The 21,482-nt window shown below is 30.2% G+C and overlaps 1 protein-coding gene and 1 pseudogene across 3 annotated transcripts; one reads left to right on the top strand and one right to left on the bottom strand.

Moving 5' to 3' along the window:
• Positions 1-7,640: 7,640 nt before the first annotated feature.
• Positions 7,641-8,639, bottom strand: LOC123904457 (annotated as a pseudogene).
• An 812-nt stretch (positions 8,640-9,451) lies between these two features.
• On the top strand, positions 9,452-13,795 carry LOC123911552 (ACT domain-containing protein ACR4-like). Of its 3 annotated transcripts, XM_045962991.1 has the most exons (9): positions 9,453-9,659; positions 9,960-10,028; positions 10,809-10,899; positions 10,988-11,033; positions 11,138-11,252; positions 11,360-11,427; positions 11,532-12,119; positions 12,259-12,363; positions 13,178-13,795. In XM_045962991.1, exons 2-9 carry the CDS (start codon positions 10,025-10,027, stop codon positions 13,511-13,513), a joined length of 1,353 nt encoding a protein of 450 aa, XP_045818947.1. In that variant the 5' UTR covers positions 9,453-9,659; positions 9,960-10,024; the 3' UTR covers positions 13,514-13,795. The 3 variants fall into 3 exon arrangements, with proteins under 3 accessions (XP_045818948.1, XP_045818947.1, XP_045818946.1); XM_045962992.1 differs by lacking the exon at positions 9,960-10,028 and having other exon boundaries at positions 9,452-9,659; XM_045962990.1 differs by lacking the exons at positions 9,453-9,659; positions 9,960-10,028 and adding an exon at positions 10,613-10,680.
• Positions 13,796-21,482: the final 7,687 nt, after the last annotated feature.

Raw genomic sequence — 21,482 nt, 5'->3', positions numbered from 1 at the left:
CAGTTGATGTCTGAAGTGCCAGAGCTCGTAGGATCTTTTCCATATCTTCAAGTACCACTGGTTTGAAAACCTACTCTGTTTCCTTTACAGTGACATATTCATTCCAAGAGTCCTCATAATCAGACTGGACTTGCGCAGAGTTGTGAGGAAAAAGTTGTGGCAGTCCCTTTAGTTTCATCAGTTACCAGTGTTGTCTTTGTGCAACTTGGTTGTCATTGTCTGGACTATGAAGCGGGAAAACTCGTTCCTCCGTTGTCTGATCATACATCGCCACCTCAGGTACTTGCTCTGACTCAGAGTTGTTGTTGTTATATCGTCCCAAAGTATTAACTGCATTAGTGTCACAATGAATATGTCATTCATTACCTTCTTTAGAGTGAAAGTGTCGGCATAAGGGGTCCTTTTTATTTTTTTTTACAATGGAGCTAATGATCGAAGCTCCAACATATTACTCAAACCTCTCACCACTAGACCAAACCTAGTGATTTTTCAGGGTGATTTTATGTAGCAATTGATAGCTAACCATATCTGATGTGTCTCACGTATCTGTCGCATATTTTATTAATTAATCTTTTTAAAATATATATATATGACTATTATAGAATTACTTTTTGTATTAAATATATTTAATGTTTATTTTCATATTCCATTATAGATTGATATTATTATTTAAAAAATATATGAAAAAAAGTAATAGATAAATAAAAAAATATATTTGAAAATGAAAAGTAAAAATTCAAACAAAGAACGAATGATATATTTTTTTTTCATCAAAATAATTTTATATATACATAAGATAATTATACTTGAATAAAATAGAAATGAATAACAAGCTACGCCACTACTTTTTAAATGATAAAATCAACTCTTTTAAAAACTGTATGACGAGACTTAGGAGAAAATTGATACATTGAATTCTGAAATCTCAGTATTATGAAAATTGAAAAGACATTGAACATGTGAAAAAGAAAACAAAATATTCTACCCATAAATCATGGTGATTGACCAACCAAATTGTTTCAACAATTATCTGCCACGAATCCATAAACAAAGGGGAACACATGCTTATCAAATTCAAATCAGAGAAAATTCACGAGGAACCATGCTAGTATCAAGTGGACAAAACGGATTCCATAGTCCAAACACATGCAAAAAAAAAATAAATCTTAATACAATACGCCTTCCATTCCAATTTGATTGATACAGTTGACTGTTTCATACATATCGATACATAACTTTGACAATTAATATTTTTAATTGTATAACAATAAAAATTATAAAAATTTGATATATTTTGACAATGCTCATCGAGACGAATCAAACAACATCTTATATGCTAATATTTATTTTTGTTTATTAGTAGAATAATATGGTTAAAGCAATGTGTGTGAATAGTGCACAACACTCAACTGTGTCAATCAAATTGGGACGGATGGAATATATACGTTAGCATAATCCTTTATACTTTACATATTATTTTCTCCACTTTCATATGTAAGTAATAATTCAATTTTTAAATTTATTGAATAACTGATTTTTTTTTTTAATTTTTTTTTAACTTTTTTCTTTCATTTTTATTTTTTTAGTCCTCATGAGTTTAACTCATTTGGTAAGGGAAATCACATATTATATGCAAGGGTCAGAGTTCGAACATTGGAGATTCCACTTATCCACTTTAAAGATGGAATTTCTAGCCACTAGATTATCATTTAATAAAATGATGCATCCATTACACTTATTAAAAGATATTAAGAGCATCCACAATGGAGCACTCTAACTTTGAGTACTTAAATGGGTCTCACATGGACACATCACTATTTTTTTTTTATAATAGTACCTAATAGGTACTCAACCCATTCAATGGAGCACTTCTTAAAAAGTTTTAAAATGGGTCTCATCAGACCATCTCCAATGGTGTAGTACCTATTAGGTACTTATTAGGTATTACCATTGGAGTACCACTCATTTGAGTACCTATTAGGTACCACTTCTAAAATAAGAACTCTCTTCTCTTAGATCCACCTTATTTTTCATTAAAATATTTTTTTCATGGGATCCACTTTATTTTATATATTCAATTTGAATTAATGGATATTTATACAAAAACACAATATTTTTTTGGTACATCACAAAAGCACAATTTTTGAACATGATCTTGTCGAGCATATTTTGCAACGTTTTGAGCATGATGATCAACAAAATTAAGAGTTTAATTTGTATGCACTGTCAGTGTAATGTTTTTTTTACACATGCATCCAATGATGTGTTGCCACATCATGTGTTTTTAAACACCATACATGATGTGTTGATATATTATTGGACGCATGTGTAAAATAACTTTACACTGACAATGTATATAAATTAAATTCTAAAATTAATTGTTTTTAAAATTATGTAATGTTAATTTAAATTATTTTTTAATTATGTAATTTTTAAAATTTGGCAATATTATTTTAAATTAAATTTCGATTTTAATTATTTTTTCGAATTATAAAAAAAATAGTACATACTAATTTTGTAATTTTATCATTCAATCAATTTATATTATAAAATAGATAATTAAATAATAAGTTATTGTAATGATATAGAGTTATTAGACAACATATAAATAAATTTGCATGTGATACTTATAAACTAACGTTTATTTTATAAAGATCAATTTTATATCAGGGCCGACCTAACTAAATTAGAGGCCTAAAACATATTTTTTTTGTGAGGCCTTGTAAAATGAAAAACAATTACAATAGGCTTTATGAAACAAAATAAAAAGCTAAATATTGTTAAGGTTAAGGAAATTTTTAGACATTTTTTCAGACTGAAATTTTAAAGCCTAAAATCTTTGTTTGAATTGATTGACCCATGGACTGAATTATTTTATGGAGTTTATTTTTATTGATCGTAGATAAATACTCTTAATTTTTTAAGAGGTGGTAATTAAGAAAAATCTTGATGAATCTAAATTAGAAAAACAAAGGTTGTTAATCTAAACTAGAAAAACAAAGGTTGTTGAAATCCACCAAATTAGAAAAGTGGATGATTAGGACATGAGTTGTGTGGGTTAGATTATATATCATGGGTGGCGCACCCCTAGACCCTAGTAGATGGGAGACAAATAGCAGGAGACAAACCTGCCGTGATTTTGATAAGGCACCACCGCATCAATTTACCCATAATAGGGATGCTGCCTATACCTAGTGATGACACTACATTCATATATCGGACCCTGCATCTGCAATGCATGTTTCTATTCCAATTGGTCGAGTGGAATTCACATAGATTAAACACCACCATATGTTTGCATTAATTATCCCAACAAGCTTCTCTGCACCCACATGAACGAGTGTTCGCGGTGTGGTTTGGTTCAGTTTTGAGCATAAAAGTCATCCTAATTGCGAGATAAAAATGTATGCGGTTCGCTTTGGTTCGGCTGATTTTTAAAAAGTCATTCAAACCAAACCAAACCAATGCGATTTGGATTGGTTCGGTTGGTGCGGTTTACCTCATAACGTTTCAGTATCGAACAATTTTAAACATTAAAAAAAAACTTAAAATTCCAAAATAACATTGTAGTACCAATAAAAATTATTTATCCAAAATAACATTATAATATTGGATTTAATTGATATGCACCGACGGTGTAAAATAATTTTACACTATCAACCAATACCAACCATGTTTTCCGCCACATCACCCCATTTCACCTCACTTTCTTGATATGACATGGCAAAATGATGGTTGTTTATTGGACGATGGTGTAAAACTATTTTACATTGTCGGTGCATATCAATTAAACTCTATAATATTTTACAATTTTAAATATCCAAAAAAAAAAACCTGAATTTCCAATATAACATCACAGTACCGATAAAAGTTGTTTATCTAAAATAACATTATAACACCAAAATAACATTACAGTAAAAAAAATAAAAACAATTTGAAGTTCCCTTTGGCTATGTATATTGGAATATAAATATATAATAGTAACTTAATGCGGTTTTTGCGGTATCCGCGGTTTTTGCCGTTTGCGAATCAGTAAGAAAGTCATTCAAATACATCCAAACCAAATGCGGTTTTTGCAATTTTCGGTTTGGTTCAATTCGGTTTGCGATTTTACTTTTGGATGGGTTCGGATACGATCACCCCTAGCCACATAACTTCATCTTCATGCCCTATATCATATGATACTGTACCACCAACATACCATGTTTATTTGCTACGTACACTATAACCTATAATAATTTTTAGGGTGCGTTTGATTTGCTAAAAAATAGGGGACTAGATTGAACAACTTTTGTTATACCCTATTTCATTTAAAATTGATTATGAGACTTGACAAATTAGGTAGTAATGGACAGGACAAAAACAAAAACTTTTGTCCCTCACTGAACCACGACACAACTTTTTATCCGCAGTACAACTATAAAAAATACAAAAATTTACACGATCAATTAGTTATAATTATTGAATCATTACAAATAATTAATTTACATGTTTTTGGTTGGTTTTTAATAAAAGTTTCACCTTTTGCTGCTAAAAAAAATCACTTCTAGCATTAAACTCGTACAAATGATGAATATTTGTGATTGATAAGTAGAAAGTTTTAGTTTGAGAATCTATAAAATATATTAATCTGATGGGGGATTCTAGGGTGAGAGACCATGATAGGTCTCTCACCAATGAGTCATGTGTTTTGTGGACCGGATTTAATGTGTACGTGATATTATGGTGTACTGTCAGTATTATATTATTTTCTATTTTTAAAAAAAAGTTTCCAATTTTTTCGGAAAAAAGTTTTCGATCTTTTTTGGGGAAAAAATTTTGGATTTTTTTTTTCGGAAAAAAGTTCCTGATTTTCGGGGGGAAATTTTCAATTTTAGATAAAAACAATTCCAGAGGTTTTGTCTGAACAAAAAAGTTTCCGTTCTTTTTTCGGGAAAAAAGTTCCGATATTTTATTCGGAAAAAAGTTTCGGATATTTTCCGGAAAAAAAGTTTTCGATATTTTTCTAGAAAAGTTCTAATATTTCATTCGAAAAAAAAGTTTTAAATATTTTCACTCTTTTTTGTATCAGCAAACTTTTTTCAGATGAACATTTCGAAATTATTTTTCCCAAAAAATCGGGAACTTTTTCCAGAAAAATCAAAATCTTTTTTTCGGAAAAAATCCGAAACTTTTTTCCCGAAAAAAAACGGAAACTTTTTTTTCCAGAAAAACTCCGGAATTGTTTTTATCTGAAATCAAAACTTTTTCCCTAAAAAATTAGGAACTTTTTTCCGGAAAAAAAATCGCTAATTTTTTCCTGAAAAAATATCAAAATTTTTTTTTCAAAAAAAAAAATTTAATACTGACAGTACATCATAATATCATGTACACATTCAATCCAGTCCACAAATTACATGACTCATAGTGAGAGACCTATCATGGTCTCCCACACCAGAATCCGCCTAATCTGATAAGTAACATTAGTTAATAAAATACACAAAATGATATAAGCTTATTTGAGAATCCAGAGGTGAAATAAAGTACAAGAAGTATTATAGGAGATAAAGGTTGTGCTGAAAGATGGAAAGAAGAATGGTGAGGCAAGTTACACAGAACTCATATGGGATCACGTGGTGGTGAGGGACATTCCACCGGCATCAAAGCGCAATACACGCATGTGTGCGTCTGCGCAATCGCATCATAATATCACTTACTAATCAAGCTGCCCAATCACCCTTTGCTTTGCATACCATTTGCTTAAATAAACCATTCATGTGGTTACAATGTTCACTAATTATACTACCATTATTATGCACATACACACACTAACATATACTACTCCTTCCTTTTATCCATATGTATAAACTTGAGCTTAATTTGGTACATTTTTATTGAGTAGTTTAGTGGTTAGAAAATCCACCTTAAAGTTAAATAAGTGGTAAAGTAGAGTGTCCGGAGTTCGATCCTCGATTCCTACATATATATAGTGCGATATCTCTGTCAACCAAGCTAAACTCACGGGAACTAATCTTCTTATTTCTACTCATTCACTAAATTAGTCCCATATTTTAAAATCACTCCTTTTTAGTCCCTCAACTGAATTTTTATACTTAAAAATTATGATTTAGTATATTTTAAATGATATGACATATGATCTGATGATGTAGATTAATCTATGTGTATTAATTATTTATATTTCAAATCGAAGTTTTTATTAAGTTTTGTTCTAATTTCATGACTTTTGCTAATTTGTTATCATCAGATTGGATGTTGCATCATTTTAAATATATTAAATCATCATTTTTTAAGTACAAAAATTTGATAGAGAACCAAAACTGTGTGATTTTAGAATTAGGGGGACTAATTTTGTAAAAATGTGAAAATAGAGAGACCAAAATTATAATTAAACCTAACTTTTAATTTTCTAGCTAGTCATGAATTTCATACGCATTTTATCGAGAATAAAAGTGTAAGAGTTTTTTCTACCAAAAAAAAAAAAAAGTGTAAGAGTTTAGAGAAATCCTTTGGTGCAACATTGGGGCTCATAGGTAAACTCCAAGGTCACTTGTTTTCTCAATGTCGAGACCCTTACTAAGCATGAGTGCATTATGCTCAACTATATTCATAGAGAAGAAAACTCTATATTTGCTTAAGTTGATCTTATGACCAGAGTTAGAAAAAAAAAACTATGTAGCACTTATTTTATAAGAATGATATGTTCCATGTTTGCTTCTGCTAAGACCTCTAGAGAAATGAAACTTAGAGGTAGGGTCTTCATTCTAGTTTATTGGGGAAGAAAACCATCACGCCCTATATGGATTTATAACTTTTCGTACTAAAAAGAGTAGATTGATGAAATTAATGAGTATTGTTGTCACCAAAGAATTATCCACTTGTTTCTAGCTTATTGGAACCAATAATTCTCTTCATGCTGAGTAATTTGACGATATTCTTCTCAAACTTAAGTTGTATAGGCAGGACCCTATTAATGGCCTCCAACCTTCTGAGGATTTGTCTTTCAGGTTTAAAGATATTCCTAAACACATTCTTGCCATTCAGAGTAGAAGTCCAAGAGTACTTCCTCACTTTGTTGACAAAATCAAGATGATCCAACCAATATCCTAGAAACTTAAAATAGTTATGACGACTACCTGCATTTGTGTCTGGATTAGGACGCAACCATAACCTATAGTTGATCATAGATTGGGAGGGGAACATGAATCATAGAGCTAGATGAAAACAATTGTTGCCCGACTAAATTACATACTTCAGCACAGTCTAATATGAACGGTGAACCTAAAGAGATATGACATAATAGATAGACATAACACGAAGATATTTTTATTTTTTTTATTTACGATGTAACTGATGATCGAATCAAGAACCTCTAACATACTACTTAAATAACTCATCACCACTGGACTAAACCGGCTTACATAACATGAAGATATATGATATAATAGGAATATGAACATAAAATAGTACTAACTAGAACATCTACCCGTGCGGTGTTCGGGTCTAATTAACTGTAAGATATGTAATTATAAATTACGATATGATAATTGCAATAATATAAGTTATATGAACATTTTAGAGTAACATTAAACGATAATTCAACAATAATTTTGGATAAATATTCATACAAAAGAAGGTATATTACGGAAGACTTCCTTATAGACCACATTCGAAGTCTTAGTCGTATCTTCGCCATCATCATCGATGATCAATATTTTTAATCCTTCTCTAGAAGTAACTCTTGAAATCGCAACATACAGCTGACAATGTAAAAACACTAGTGATGAAAGATATATCCCAACATGCTTTAATGATTGTCCCTGACTCTTACTAATAGTCATCGCAAAAGAAATCATTAAAGGAAATTGTCTCCGTTGAAATTTAAAAGAAATTCTTACATCAGATGGTGTCAAAGAAAAATCTAGGTATGAAAACCTAATCACCAATATTACTTCCTGAAATAATTTTTCCTTCAAGAGCATGTTTTCCAAATCTTGATAAGTCTTGTTCCATTGCATAATACTAATTTTTGATTAAAATTCCTTAACAGCATAACAGGAACTCCAACTTTAAGTCTCAACTTGTGATTTGGGAGTCCCGATGTAGAAATCGTGTTCAAAAATTCGGGAGTATGAACATCTCCACAGTTTGACCATCTACATTTTGTGCGAGTGGAGTATCATAACTCAAATATGTTTTTTCTTCACCAGGAATTAAATCCAACATATAATCATTTATTGTGTCGACTATTGAATTTTTAGGAGCTAATATAGCTCTATTTTGGAAACACGTTATATCGTTCATGTTTTGTAAAAGTTGGGGATATGTGCTTTTAACGATAGAAGCAAGAGGATCACCTGAATTTGGAATCAATAAATCTGATGGAATGTGAAATTCTAAATCATCATCGTTGTCATCTTCAATTTCTCCATCGCCGACACCCAAAATCCATTCATAAAATAATCTTCTTTGATCCGGAAAGGTTAAGATACCTTATTAGCAAAAGAAACAAATGTGAATCAGTGATTTTTTTCATAATTAATAATATAGTCACGTTGATATATACCTGAAGTCAACTACTATTTGCATATATTACCTTGATATATATTTGCAGTAGTACGATTAACTATATTCCTCAACATGAAGAAACTTTTAAGTTCAGAAAGACATAAAAAAAGTATATTTTTCTTAGCATGTTTAGTTAAGAAATAGTCAGTCCAATGATTTTTTTCTTTCCGTAAAATAAAATGGTTAACATGTTTAGTTAATTAGTAAAAAATATTGAATTAAGATAAAAAAATGTAAATTTTTTCGAAAAATAAAACACTAAGAAAATGTATGATTTGATGATTTGCTAAATTTCTAATTATCGATTTTAATTGTTTAAACTGTGCAATGTAATTTGATGGTGTTTAATTGTTGTATGAAATCTTTCATATGAAAATATGTGCTTATCAATTATTGCACATAATTTTAATCACAATTGATATACTTGTCATAGTGGTTGAAAATACTGTCTTGAATTGAAAGGTTGCGGGTTCGAGTGCCAAATCGAATCGAAGTTTGTTGAGAACAAAATCCCATTTTTATTTTTAGAAACAATTTTTTTGGTAGGCCGACAAATATTGTTGATTATTAACCACTTGAGTCCAATGTCTTAGTTGTAATTGTTGACAAATTATTAATTTTTTTTGACAAAGTTGACAATTTTTTTTTTAACTCTATGATAAATAAAGATATTCATGCCGACTCAGAAATGATTTGTGATAAGTTGAATATAATTTTTTTTCTACATATATTTTCGTTGGTGATAAGTTGAATAATTAAAATGAATCAAAATATTCCATTCCTAATTTTCGTTAAAAAGAAAGAATATTGTTAGTTATTATTACAAGCATTTATATCATATTCTTCTGCACGTGCTTCATTCACATCTTCACGCGCTCAACATCACCACCATCATTCGGTCGTTCTTCCATTCCACCGCATAACCGTCTGCACTCCTATTCACTAACGTGCGCCATCAGTTACTAGTAACATTCTGTTTTCAAATAGTAACAACTCACAAAATAAAAATACAAAAACAAGAGAGAGAAATTATCAAAGATAGTGACATTCACATACAAAGCGAAAGAGAAAAAGAGAGTCTGCAAATTTTTTAGGTACTTTTTTAATTTGCAGGTTTTGGAGCATCGTGTCGGGTTGTTTCTCATTTTTCACATTTTTTTATTTTTTTCCCTTATTTTTCGTTTTCTGTTTTATATTTTTTTTATTTTACTATATAGTTTTTTTAATTTATATATTATTTTATTTTATAGTGTCTATAAGAGATCCCAGTGGTTGTTTACATTTTTTTATATCAGAAATTTCCTAAATTGAAACGTATTTTTGTGTATTTATATGTATCACTGTTGCTTTGTAATAACAACAACACTTTTACATAGAGACTCTTCATTTCAGAGAGATAGAACCTAGGAAGAAGAAACTTTTACTGTAGCATTTCACCAATCCTAAACAAGGAACTGTAATGGGTAGGTTCTGTTTTTTATTTTTATTTTTTTTTATTTTTCGTGCTCTGTTCTTGGTTTTTTGTTTCTTTTTTATGGGCATTCCGAAATTTTTGATTTTTCCTATGGTTTTGTCTTTTGGGCTTCACCTTTTTGTGATTGTTGTTGTTTTTGCTTCTTGGGTGGTGAAATTTGGATGCAAGGTTTGTGTTATGTTCATAATTAGGTAGCAAAAATGTAATCATAGTTTGAAATTTCTGTTTTTTTGTTTTTGTAAATGGTTTCTAATTTGTTGTGTTTATCTTTGCTTCTTCTTCTTCTTCTTCTTCTTCTTCTTCTATGTGGCTTTTGGGTGTGTTGAGTTAGCAATATGGTTAGTTAGTTTGATTAGTCTAATGGGTTCTGTTTTGTGAATCTTTTGTGTTTTAGAATATTTATTAACAGCTAAGCATACACAACAAAGCTTATTCTTTTACTCCAACAACTTTTTTGGGGTTATAGCTTTCTTCATTATGTAGTTATTCTTGTATGTTTATTCATCTTTTTTACAATTGGTCACTCTCTTTTTACACACCTCACTTTGTCCTCAAGGATTATATTCCCCCCTCTCTCTCTCTCTCTCTCTCTCTACAAGTTGCTAAAGAGGGTTATCTACTCCATCATTATCCTATTATATGTGTGTATAATTTATTTTTATTGTGTTATTTTTACTAGCTTTTGCTTTTTACTATTGGTTATGAGGGTTCTGTTACTATGTTCTATCTTCTGATTGGTTTGTTTGGTGTTTTTGTTTCTCTTTCATAGCTTTTATTTCTGAGGTCAACATGAGCTATTCTCAGTCTCACTACATGGATGATGAATATGAGAAACTCTTCAGGAGAATGAACCCTCCTAGGTACATGTTTTTCACATTTAATAACAAAAAAGAGATACATATAATACATAATTTGAATGATTTCTTTCTCACATCTTTGTCTTTTCAGGGTTGTAATTGATAATGAAGCCTGCAAGAATGCCACTGTTATAAGGGTATGCCTATGTATCTCTCTTATTTGTGTGCTGCAATTTAATTTGATGACAATTTGTTTTTGTTGAAATTTGGAGGTAATGAAATTCATTTTTTTTTTTTGCAGGTTGATAGTGCAAACAAACATGGAATACTTCTTGAAGTTGTTCAAATCCTCACTGATCTAAATCTCATCATTCTTAAGGCTTACATCTCTTCTGATGGTGGATGGTTTATGGATGGTACTTATTTTATTTTATTTTTTTCTAACTATTTTTCCTAAATATATATATTGATAATCATAACTTTTTGAGGGGAAAAGTTGATTTTTTTTGTTCTGTTATTTCAGTTTTTAATGTAACTGGCCAAGATGGAAACAAGGTCACAGATGAAGTCATTTTGGATTACATTAGAAAGGTGAGTGTCTATCATTTGGTATTTTTTGAACTTTTATGTTCTTTTTTAATGTACAAAACAATTAACTATGTACATTGTTTGATTGATGCAATTTATGTATTTAGTCTCTTGGTCCTGAATCTTGCTTTCCAACTACTATGAGATCTGTTGGTGTTAAACAAACAATGGACCACACTGCGATCGAGCTTATGGGAAGTGATAGGCCGGGATTGCTCTCCGAAGTTAGCGCTGTTCTCACAAACCTCAAATGCAACATAGTAAATGCCGAGGTTTGGACTCACAACATGCGTGCAGCCTCTGTAATGCATGTGACCGATGAGGAAACCGGTTCTGCTATAACTGATTCTCAGAGACTTTCACTTATCAAGGAGCTTCTATGCAATGTGCTTGGCGGTGGAAATAGGAAAAGGGGTGCCAAGACTGTTGTTACTGATGATTCAACTCATACTGATAGAAGGCTTCATCAGATGATGTTTGATGATAGGGATTACGAACGTGTTGACGATGATTTTGATGAGAAACAAAGACCAAATGTTGATGTTGTGAATTGGTCTGATAAGGATTATTCTGTTGTTACTATTGAATGTAAGGATCGGCCAAAGCTTTTGTTCGACACGGTTTGTACTTTAACAGATATGCAATATGTGGTTTTTCATGCCAATATTGATGCTGAGGGGCCACAAGCATATCAGGTATATAGCATTTTACTACTTTGTTCTGTACAAAAACATGGATACAGACTTGTTAGATTCCTTTTGTTGCTTGGTCTGTACTTTGTTAGTGCTCTAAGGTCATTTCATTGGCTAAATATTTTATGGTTTTATGCTGTAGGAATATTACATCAAGCATATCGACGGATCTCCTGTAAAATCTGATGCAGAAAGACAAAGAGTGATACATTGTCTTGAAGCTGCAATTGAGAGAAGAGTTTCTGAGGTGAGGGACTTCATATTGGTACTCGATGATGTTTTGATTGCCGGTAAATTTGTGAATCACGGTATAATACGTGATTTTTGCAAAAACTACACTTTAGAACTAAAAAAATTTACGATAATATTATGATATTTTCGCTAAACTCGCTAAACTACGGAATTTCATAGTTTCCTGAAGCGACCCTTTTCATTGTTTAGCTTGTAATATTGTTAATGTTTTTTTTCCTCATACTATATGATCTATTCTTAATTTTCACTCAAACTTTATGTTGACCATGACCCTTTACATTTAATATCATGTGAATGATCTTGTTAGTTGTGATAATGTTCCAAGGTTAGTTGAATAGCAGTTGATAGACTTTGACTACAATTTTGTTAGTCTACTTTGAACTTAACAACAATTTTGGTGGCTTAACAAAACCTAAACAATATTTTAGTAAATACTATGTTCGGTCCTTTTCATAAAAAAAGTGAGTTGTTTCTTATAAAAAACAACCGAGAGTAGTTAAACTTTTTTTTGTCAAATCACCTAGTGGCTAGAAATTCACCTTTTTAAGGTGAATATGTGGGAGTACCAGGGTTCGAACTCTGATCCCTGCATATTACATGCAATGTCTCTGCCAACTGAGTTATGGTCACAGGAATAAGAGAGTAGTAACACTTCAGATATTCTTTAGTAAAATAATCTTCTGAATCTTAACCAGTGTCTTTACTTGTTTATTTATATACAAGTGGCAATTAGGTATTTTGTCTACTACTAATTAATTTATTTATATATATGACTACTAATTTGTCCTATGTTTTGTTAATTTGTTTAGGGTTTGAAGCTAGAACTATGCACCACCGACAGAGTAGGACTATTATCAAATGTGACACGTATCTTTAGAGAGAATAGTCTCACAGTTACAAGAGCAGAAGTAACAACAAAAGGAGGAAAAGCTGTTAACACTTTCTATGTTCGTGGTGCTTCTGGTTGTAATGTTGATTCTAAGACCATTGAATCCATTAGACAAACAATTGGTAACACAATACTAAAAGTTAAGGGTAGTTCTGAATCTGTACCTCAAGATTCTCCTACAAGATCTTCTATCTTTAGTGGTCTTTTCAAGTCTAGATCTTTTGTTAACTTTGGTTTGGTTAAATCTTACTCTTGAATCTTTATGAAGCTTTTGTTGCATTGTACAGTTACAAGATTTGGAGTTGCAAAAAGGGTTAGTAGAGGAAGTGTGTGACTTTAGCTTTAGGATATCTTAAAAGCTTGAACCTTAGGAAGTGTTTGGTTGTAAATTCTCAAGTAATCTCTCATGCTTTAGTTTTTTTAGTTTTTCCACTAATTGCTATTAATCCAATCGTTAGTTGGAGTAATGAAAGCAAATTGAGAACCTATCATTTGTATATATTCACTTGATTTTTAGGAAGCTTGTATAGTTTTCTTATCTTGAGTGGCTTTTTTACCATGCTTAATAAATCTTGCATTTGAAGTTGCGTCTTCTATAAGATTGGCTTCATGAATAATTCATTGTTACATTTTTTTTTTGTGTGTGTTTTTTTTTTTAGTGAAAAAATTGATTTTTTAAAATTGATTAAGGTGGTGCTCTTTGTATAATTACTTTAACACTTGATAAAAATATGAGTTTAATTTTTATACTTGTGGATTTTTTTACAAGGTGAACAAATTATAACCAATTATGTGTCATTTTAAAAACTACAGCAACTTTTGTGCAATTTTGTGTATTTTATGAGAGAAATACGTGATTATTTGGATCTGTTATGTATTGTAACAATTTTCACGTTGTGTTAATTTTTTGTTGTTATTTGACGGTGATTGTGGTTTTTGATTTCCTAAACTGGTATCAAAGTTTTCAGTTTTGGGGGTCTCTTATGCAAAAATTTAGCCACCGTCATTTTTACACCACTATTACAACAACCGTTTTTGTGCGCGATATTGTTCATTCCGCACACTATTTAACCGAGGCATTGTTCACGTGCTATTGTTCACCTGATGTACTGTTCATGTGGTGTTCCCCACGATACTGTTCACTCGACATTGTTCATCGTCCGTGCGGTACTGTTCAATCAAAGCAAAAAAAAAGTGCCATTTGGTTGAGGTTATTAATTATGACGTGTTTTTTATTCTCGGCGACGATCATTCACCTTTAGATTTCGTCACAAATCCAAATATTGTCATCGTATGGGTTTATGGGATATACTATTGTCCAATGTTGGAAAGCACATTGTCGACCTTCGAATCAGAAGAAGAAAAGTGGAGGCGAGGGTCATGCATTTCAAGCTAATAATTCTGGTAAAGGATAATCATCCTCTTCAATTCAGCTTTGACAATGAGGATACTGCCAAATCGGAGAAAACTAAGGAATATGTTTAGAAATTCACGAGAACTAATCTGATGATCTATGCACAATCAAAAGCATAACTCAGTGACTTAGAAACTCTTGCAGAGAGACGTCATTATGATGTTTATTGAACTTCACTATAAACAAATGGAGACAACATATCTTTGATACTCTCAACATTGAATTTGAAATTGGAGCATTCCTATCTATTTGTAAAACTTATTTACGGTTATTTTTAACTTTAGATAATTTGTTTTTGATAGATAGACTTAATAACAATTATAATTAAAAACTAACACACACAAATAAAAGAGTCAAAATTTTAATCTCGATCGTAATATCCAACTTAACAATTTTAATATTTTTTACATGTGAATTAAATCTTAGAAAATATTGACAAAAACCAAAATATATTGGCACGACTACACGAGTTACACACCTCCGTATAAATTGGTGGGACAGATTTTCATAGCTTTCGCACTTTCGCCTCAATCGGTTTGTGCAATTTTTATTATAAAAAACAAAAAGGATTTGTTTTTATAAATCATCACTCATTATACCTTTTTGTTCTTTTTTCCTTGCTGTGTAAGATTGGTTTTGACTTTAATATTTTGAATCATGTAGGATGGTTTGATTCATAAAACAATAAGAATTGGACAGAATAATATAGGATAGAATAAGATAATACAGGATAAGATAAAACTGTATCGAAGAGATATAAGACGATAATATTTTTATATTAAAAAATAAAATGGATATTTTCGTATTTTTTATAGTTGTACCGTAGACAAAAAGTTGTCTTGTGATTCAGAGAGGGACAAAAAATCTTGTTTTTGTCCTGTTCCTTGCTGCCTAATTTGTCCCGTCCCATAACCAATTTCAAATCAAATGGAGTACAACAAAAGTTGTTCAGTCCAGTCCCCTATTTTTTTTTAGCAGATCAAACACACTCATATACTCAGATAATTTGAATTATTACAGAATAAGAAATATCATAAAAATGGAAATAATGTAGGAAATTACAAAGAAAGACGCTTTCTGTTGCGTCCGAATTAGGCGCGTCTATATTGTAAAAGTTAATGATGTAATTTTCTTTCGTTACATCAAAAAGGTAATGATGTATTTCATATAAAAAAAGTTATCGATTTTCATTACCACTTACAATATTTTGACCCATTTCACACTTATGATTTTGAATATCATGATTTTTTTTATAAGCAATGTTAGTGGTTATTATTACAATGTTATGTTATTTTTTTTTTGTCAGGACTTAAACCCTTAGTTCAACTAATTTAACCAGTTGAGCTACTCATCCCACCCCATTGAATATCATGATTTGAACATTACACTTTTTTTGGTGAACTTTAGTCATTTATTAGATAACTATAGTAAGAAAATATATTAAATAAGAAAATAACATAATAGATTTACTATAAACTAAAAAGTTGCAGAACTGAAATCATTAAGTTTGATCCGATGTAAAGAGTTTGAATAGTATGAATGAAATTTCATTAACTTTAATGTAGCAAAAAATATTGTGCAGATCTTCATATTCAAATTTGGACTATAAATTAAAATCGGCAATGCCATTGTACTTTTAGGCAGGGGTGTCCAATGGATTAGACAAATCCAATCGATCCGACAAAATCCATCCATCCAACCCAAAAAATTGAGTTGGGTGAAGTAATTGGATGAGTATAGTTTTAAAAATGAAAAACCCATAAAAAATTTGGGTTCCGGATAAAATCAGACTCAACCCAAAAAAACTCCCTAACCCAAAATTGTTATAGTTTTTTGAAATTTTTTTATAAAAATACTAATGATTTTGTTATTTTTTTTTTTATATATAAACAATGTTAGTCGTTAATATTATAATGTTATGTTAGTTTTTTCTCCTATGCCAGGACTTGAATCCTGGACCTCCTGCTTCTTAACCCTAAACTCAACTCACTTAACCAGTTGAGCTACCCATCCCACCCCTACTAATGATTTTGTTGTTTGATAGTTAAATATTTTTCATAGTGAAAATAGGTTATACCGTGTTTTAAGAAAATAAGAAGACCGAGTAATTTTTATAAATGAAAATGAAGATTCATCGTTTAGTGATTTAATATTAAAAAAATAGAAAAAGCATTCGGGTATCCACTATCCAACCTGAAATTAGTGGGTGATTATTTTTCATTGTGAAAAAAGTTATATTATTTTTTAAGAAAATTCAACGGTTGGATAATTTTTATAAAAAAATATGATGATTTATCATTTAGTTATTTAATTTTAAAAAACAAAAAACAATTTGGATAACCCGACCCAACTCAACTTGGTCCAATATTGTAACATATGATTATTTTATTGGACCCAATTTAAAATACCTTATGTGATTCGGATTTTCATTTTGGCCAAACTCAACTCAGTCCGACTTAGTACATTTATACTTGCATTTTCTCTTCGGTATAATTCGGACATCCATTTTATCTTTTATCAAACTCATTTATTAAATAAATATATGGTTTTTTTTTTCACAAAAAATAAATATATGGTTTTCTAATCAAAAAAATAAATATATCTTTTGGGGTGTTTCCCACCCTCTCCCTCCATTATTATTATGATGAGAAATTTCCATACCAAATAAAGGGACCAAGCTATATCCTGGTTCCATAACTTATTGGACAAGGCAACTTGGTGGCGGCTAACTTTGTACAACATAGTGATGGCTACCTAAAATTCATCTACAAATACCAAATTTAAACGCAAATTTATTACCATCACTTTCTGATTAAGACTTGCACTATAGTTTAGTTTACCTTATACCAAAAATCCATATCTTTTGTGACGTTGAAATACGGTCCTCATGTCTCACATCTTCAACTATCATCCAAAAACTTTGTAATCAAATATGTAATGGTTAATCCAATTAGGGAGGAAAAGATTAGGAATCTAATCTATGAATAAAAAGTTTTTTGATGCTTTATAGTAAGCTATTTTTGTCAATCCATGACCTTTCTCATTGTGTTATTTTATTTCCTCAATTTGAAGTGGTCCAAGATGAAAACACTTCTTGTCCAATCCATGCCAATTTGAACATTCCGTTTTGACCAAAATAGTGTGTGTGGGTGTTGTTATACGACCTTTCAAGTATAAGAAGGGAAAAAGGCGTTTAATGAATAATAATGTAGATAGAGGGGAGAAAAAGTATAGAAAATGCATATTATACTTTCTGTTTTTGGTATTCATTTTGGTCTTTAAATTTTGAAGCTCAAATTTCCATTTTTTTTTGATAAAGTAAATTTCCATCCTTTTAATAAAAAAAAAGAGAAATGCTAACTAGTGCCTTCGAACATTCCTTAACTATCATAAATAATAATGTTTTTTATAGAAATGTGTGAAATTTATACATTAAAAAATAAAATGTTTCACTTTTTGAATATTTTTTTAAAAATAAAATAGAATATTTAAAGAATGTCCTTAAAATACTTGTTAGCAAGACATTAAAAAAATATCATTTCCTTTCCCACTTGATTACCACATAGTTTTTTTTCGATATGTTGTATATACGGGTATGTGTGTGTCTATATATATATATATATATATATATATATATATATATATATATATATATATATATATATATGTGGGGTTTGCTAACGTAGACCCACCTAAAAACATGAAAGTCTAAGTTAGCAAGGTATACCTTTTCACTTTGGACAAAAAAATCTTGACATTTAGTTTTTTTACACTAGAAAATTGAGGGTTAGTTAGGTAAATTTTATTAAATGTTGGTGCACTCATTTGCTAATTTACACCCACTTAATTATAAATATATACAATCTAAATAAACAACATATGAAATCAAAAAATGACAACTTAAGAAAACATGTTACTCAACTTTGAAAATGTGCATCTTGCTAACTTAGACCTTCATGTTAAAACATCAAATTAGTTTTACTAAACTACACTTGGCTTGAAACTATATTAAAATAGTAAAAAATGGTGTTTTGGTCTAAAGTGAAAAGGTGCACCTTGCTAACTTAGACCTTCATGTTTTTAGGTGGGTCTAAGTTAGCAAACCCCTATATATATATATATATATATATATATATATATATATATATATATATATATATATATATGGGTTTTGTTAACGTACACCCGCTTATTTTTAAGAAGGTGTGTGTTAGCAAGTTATAACTAAAAAGTAGTTAAATACACCCTAAGGTGCATGATGCTAATGCACACCTTCTAAAAAATAAGTGGGTGTACGTTAGCAACTCCTATAGGCATTTGCTATAATACACCTACTTAATTTTTAGAAGGTGTGTGCTAGCAAATGATAACTAAAAAGTAGTTAAATACACCTTAAGGTGTATGTTGCTAATGCACACCTTCATAAAAAACAGTGGGTGTGCATTAGCAAATCCCATATATATATATATATATATATATATATATATATATATATATATATATATATATTACATTATTTAATAAATGAACCTAAAAAATAAGTTTAAGTTTAAAGAAATGAAGATTTAATAATGTTCCTAGTAATAACTATCAACTGAGCTACAATAAAAAAAGAAAAAGAAAACTATCGACTGACCTAATTTATATATAAAACTCGTCCCTCTTTATTTACCAAAAGAGTTGTTCTAATTATTTTATTTTATTTTCGACAAAAAATGCTTTAATCTTAAGATTTAAGTAAGTAATGTACTTATTTACTTTTGGGCTTAGAAAGGGTTCCAACTGGAGCCCATGATCTACAAAATTTTCTCAGAACTATTCTCTCCAGACCCCCCTCATTTCTTTTCTACCCCCAAAAATCCAATTTTACCCTTTACGGTTTGGAAAATTTTTGTCAACAAACTTCGGTTTTTACGAACCGATGTTTTTAAACATGGAAAAAAAAATTCAGTTTATATAAACCGAAATAACATATACCCCCCAAAAAGAATAAAAATTTATGTGAAAATTTGTGTAGAGCTACCTGTGGTAAATTTAGCATATCTCTCTGAATATACGTCGTATGCTAATGATTTTTTGATCCAGTGTAAAGAAGACAAAATTCACTACAAGATTAACACCGGAATTGTTAAATTTCATTAAGTATAGTATGAGAAAATCTACCTACAAGTTTGAGAAAGGTTTCTGCAAAATGTTGTAGAGATACCTGTGGTAAATTTATCATAGCTCTCTGAATATAAGTTGTATTCTAATGATTTTTAATCCAGTGTGAAGAAGACAAAATTTACTACAAGATTGACACCGGAATTGTTAAATTTCATTAAGTATAGTATGAGAAAACCTACCTGCAAATTTGAGAAAAGTTTATGCTCTGTTTCTGTACCAGTACCCATTATTTGGTCAAACCGAACCAATTGGATAGTTAACCCTCAAAACAAAAATTATATTTGTATTCTTGACACCCTAAGCTTTCCAACGAGTGGTCGTTTACTCAAATCGGACTTCGTTTAGTATTTCAAATAAATTGTGGAAGTTTAGGGTCTCATGCAGAATTTCTGTAGGAAAGCTGGAAAAAATTTTGGAACACAATATTTCAGTTTATATAAACCGAAATTTTTTAGCATGACAAAAAAATTCGGTTCGTATAAACCGAAGTACCCCCAAAAGCAAAAACAAAAATTCAAGGAGTAGAAAAAAAATGAATGGGGTCGGGAGAGAAGAGTTCATTATCTCATCCCACCCATGATCTACTAGCCCGTTTTAGACAGCACGAACTTGTTTTTTTGATTACTTCTCTCTCTGTTTTTTTTTCTCTTCATATTTTTATTTTTTTTATATTTGTTTTCTTGTTAGTTCTCTGTTATACATCCGAGAGCATGTTTTTTTGGACTTACATCCGAGAGCATGTTATTTATTTATTTAATTATTTTTGATAGGTAACCTAGTGACTTGAAATTCCATTTTAAAAATGGATAAGTGGAGTGTCCGGAGTTCGAACTCTAACTTCTGCATATAAAATGGTGATGTCCTACCAACTGAGTTAAGCCACGAGGACATTTATTTATTTAATTTGAAATAAATATAAAATACTTTTGTACAAAATAAATAAATAAAAAATAATTTAGCATAAAATATTAATGAGTAATTAATAAAAATCACCAATTATGTCCCGAACATAACCCAATTGACAATGACATAGCATTATATATGTAGGGGCTGAGGTTCGAACCTCAAATACTCCACTTATTCACCTTAAAGGTGAAATTTCTAGCTACTAGAATACTTAAAAAAAATCACCAATTGTCACCCCAAATTGTAGGGTATAACATTTACACTCCTGCAATTTACAAACAGACAAAAAATATTTTGATTTGATATATGTCAATCAACTTGGTAATTCTATTAACTTTTATTTAATTTACTGTAAAATTAGTCTCTAATTTGCACCACATATTAATATTAGTAAATTAGTTTTTGAATTATATTACTTACTAGTAAATTACTTTTTAAATTATATGACTTTTTTTTTGACACATAAATTAATCTTTACAAATTAGCAGAATGACCAATTTATCTAACACTACTCAAAATCCGAATCTTTTATCTATTTGAAAATTTGATACGTGTAAGTTATGTTATCCAACATTATAATTCCAAGGTAGAAAAGATGATTTCTCATATATACAAGTGCATGCACCTTTGGAGACAAAGTATATGTTTGGTTTCAATTCTGGAGCATCCAGAATTGATTCTGGACGTGTAGAATTGATTCTGACTTGTTTGGTTTCTCAAAAGTAGAATTGATTCTGCA

This window comes from Trifolium pratense, linkage group LG2 (assembly GCF_020283565.1).
Source record: "Trifolium pratense cultivar HEN17-A07 linkage group LG2, ARS_RC_1.1, whole genome shotgun sequence".
NCBI lineage: Eukaryota > Viridiplantae > Streptophyta > Magnoliopsida > Fabales > Fabaceae > Trifolium > Trifolium pratense.
The sequence above is the reverse complement of the archived record's forward strand: the minus strand, read 5'-3'. Positions and strand labels throughout refer to the sequence as shown.

Bases quoted from the DNA above. Each gene is read 5' to 3' on its own strand.
- LOC123911552 (XM_045962991.1), top strand. The intron at 10,900-10,987 runs GTACATGTTTTT...TTGTCTTTTCAG, and splicing joins AGGAGAATGAACCCTCCTAG to GGTTGTAATTGATAATGAAG. The intron at 11,034-11,137 runs GTATGCCTATGT...TTTTTTTTGCAG, and splicing joins AGAATGCCACTGTTATAAGG to GTTGATAGTGCAAACAAACA.